The sequence below is a fragment of the Aureococcus anophagefferens genome, assembly GCF_000186865.1.
Source record: "Aureococcus anophagefferens unplaced genomic scaffold AURANscaffold_1, whole genome shotgun sequence".
Lineage (NCBI taxonomy): Eukaryota > Pelagophyceae > Pelagomonadales > Pelagomonadaceae > Aureococcus > Aureococcus anophagefferens.
The window spans coordinates 1,203,471-1,206,291 of record NW_008705561.1 but is presented as its reverse complement, the minus strand read 5'-3'; the positions used below and the strand labels follow the sequence as shown (position 1 = coordinate 1,206,291).

At 74.4% G+C, this 2,821-nt stretch overlaps 1 protein-coding gene across 1 annotated transcript in view; it reads left to right on the top strand.

The window, feature by feature from the left end:
• Window positions 1–2,821, top strand: part of AURANDRAFT_60606 (hypothetical protein) — a gene marked incomplete at both ends in the record, with an annotated part of 3,273 nt that overhangs the window by 230 nt on the left and 222 nt on the right. The window contains 2 exons of the mRNA XM_009034456.1: window positions 48–1,404; window positions 2,232–2,616. Of these exons, the coding sequence (XP_009032704.1) occupies window positions 48–1,404; window positions 2,232–2,616 (1,742 nt within the window). The remainder of the gene's footprint in view (window positions 1–47; window positions 1,405–2,231; window positions 2,617–2,821) is intronic.

The window sequence follows — 2,821 nt, the reverse complement described above, 5'->3', positions numbered from 1 at the left end:
CCTGCGCCGACGACGACGCGGGCGCGAGGCGGCCGCCCGCGCCCGAGGAGCCGCGGCGCGACGACGCGCGGGCGACGGAGCTGGCGCGCCGCGCGGACCGCGCGCAGCGCGGCGACGCGGCGAAGCGGCCGTACGACGTCCTGGGCGTCGACCCGTCCGCGTCCTCCGGCACGATCCGCAAGGCCTACCGGACCCTGTCGCTGCGGTTCCACCCGGACAAGAACCCGGGCCTCGAGGCGCTGGCGACGGACGCCTTCGAGGCCATCGCCGCGGCGTTCGCGTTGCTCAGCGCCCCGGACGCGCGCATGAAGTTCGACGACTTCGGCGAGTCCGGCGAGGACTCCTTCGACAGCTTCAGCACGCAGTGGGAGTGGGAGGCCTACGGCGACGCCAAGCAGAAGGACCAGACGTTCTACGGGCGGGACCCCTTCATCGCGAATTTAGACGGCGAGGCGTCGTGGACGCGGCGCCTCGGCGCGAACCGCGGCACGGTCTGGGTCGTCGAGTTCTACGCGCCCTGGTGCGGCGCCTGCAAGGCCTTCGCGCCGACGTACAAGGCGGCGGCGCGGCGCGGCGCGGCGCGGGAGGGGGCGGCCTGGGAGGCCGTGGAATTCGGCGCGGTGAACTGCGCGCGGAACGCGAAGATCTGCAACGACTGGTACGGCATCCGCGCGTACCCGACGGTGCTCGCGCTCAACGAGGTGCTGGGCACGCGCACGGAGTTCTTCGGCGACAAGACCGAGGACGCGCTGCTGGACTGGGTCGGGAAAGTCGCGGACGAGTGGCGCTTCCTGGCTTCCGCGGCGGACGTGAAGCTGATCGCCGACGCCGACGACTATCGAGCCGCGATCCTGAACGCGACGCGCTTCGCGGTCGTCGCCTTCTCCGACGGCCTGGACTGCGTCGCCTGCAAGACTGCGCGCACGAACCTGCTGCGCCTGTCCGCGTCGCTCGCGAGCGCGGGCGACGCCGACTCGCGGCCGCTCGTCGCGTTCGTCGACTGCGACGCGCCGGCCCTCGCGCGGCTCTGCTACGACGACGGCGACGAGTGCGAGGGGGACGCGGCGCTCTGCCACGGCCTGCCGCCGCCGCCCCACGCGCCCGTCGTCAAGGCCTTCGCCGCGGGGCGGCGCAAGGGCCGCGGCGAGCAGCTCTACAACCCGAACGAGGTCGAGCCCCACGTCGCCGTGGCCATCGTCGAGCGCGTCGCGCGCCTGGCCCTCGCGCGCGACGACGACGGCGCGGCGGGCCTCGCGGCGGGCGCGGCGGACTGGTCCAAGGACGACGAGCGGCCCGAGCCGCCGCCGCCGCCGCCGCCGCCGCCCATGTGGAACGGGCCCGCGCCGCGCCGCGCGGTCTCCTGGGGCGGCGGCGGCGGCGGCGGGCCGCGGCGGGCGGCCATAGGTGGATAGGGGGGGAATTTGTTTTTCTTTTGGTCTTCGGCGGCGCACAGGTAGGCGGAGTGTGGCGAGCGGCCGGGGAGTCCCTCCAGCGGCAGCGTCATTGCGCCGTCAACTTCGGTTCAGGACGATTGGTCGACCTCTGTGAGAGCGGCCTGTGCTGGCAATGAGCATCTCCCACTGTCTAGGCCTCGCGCTGTGCTTCGCGCTGGCCGCGGCCTTCGTCGCGCCGCGCACGGCCGTCGTCGTTTCGCCGAGCCGGCTCAGCAGCGCGCCGAGCCGCCGAAGCGCCGCGCCGCGCCGCCGAAGCAGCGCCCGCTTCGCTTCGGACGACGGCGACGACGTCGACTTCGAGGCGGCGTTCAAGGCACGCGTCGCCGACGATGGCGGCGCGCTCGGCGTCAAGGCGAAGGTGTTGAAAAACGAGGCGGGCCGAACGGCGTCGTCCGTCGCGTCGTCCGCGCGGGACGCGACGAGGTCGAGCGGGCAAAAGGTGGCGAAGGGGCTCGGTCTGGAGCCGCTGACGCGTCGCGAGTCCGCGGGCACGGCTGCCGAGGAGGCGGATCTGCTCACGGCGGGCGGCTGGGCCGCGACGGTGGGCGCGCTCGGGCTCATCGTCGTCTTCGCGTGCTATACGCAATCGCAGATCGACCCGGACCTCTGGACGCAACCTGTCTAGGGACATGCCGGGCTAAGCGCCAATAGTCCCAGTAGACACTCCCGGCCCAGGTGCGATCGGCGGGCCGGCGCGCGTCGCCGCGGCCGTGCCGTGTGCCACGGTGTGGGCCTCGAGGCTCGACGTGCGAATGGCAACCGATGCGGCTTCCACAGCCGCCGCCGTGGCGCTCTTCCCGCAGGCGTTGGTGCCCATCGTCGTGGACCTCGACGTCCGCGGCGTGCGCTACGTCGACTCGTTCCTCTGGACCACGGGCGCGAGCTGCATGACGCCGGAGGCCTACGCGGCGCAGACCTGCGACGACCTGGACCTGAGCGTCGAGATGGGCCACATGCTCGCGGACGCCGTGCGCGCGCAGGTCGCGCACGCGCTCACGCTCATCGCGCACGCCGCCGCGCGCGAGCGCGCGGGGCGGCCGCTGCTCCCGGGCGCGGTCGTGCTGGTCGTCGACGTGACGAACGGCGGCAAGCGGTTCTGCGACGAGTTCCGCTGGGACACGCGCGCGCCGCGCGACGCGCCCGAGGCGCTCGCGCGGCGCACGTGCGACGACATGGGCCTGCCCTCGCCCTTCGACGTGGCCATCGCCTTCGCGCTCCGCCGCGAGCTCCTCCGCGCGGCGCTCGGCGCCGTCGCCGCCGAGAGCTCGGCGACGCCCCAGCGCACGCAGCCCATGCCGGGCGGCGCGGACCCGCGGCACTGGCGGCCGCGCGCCGCGGGCGAGGACGCGGCGCCCGCGCCGCCGGAG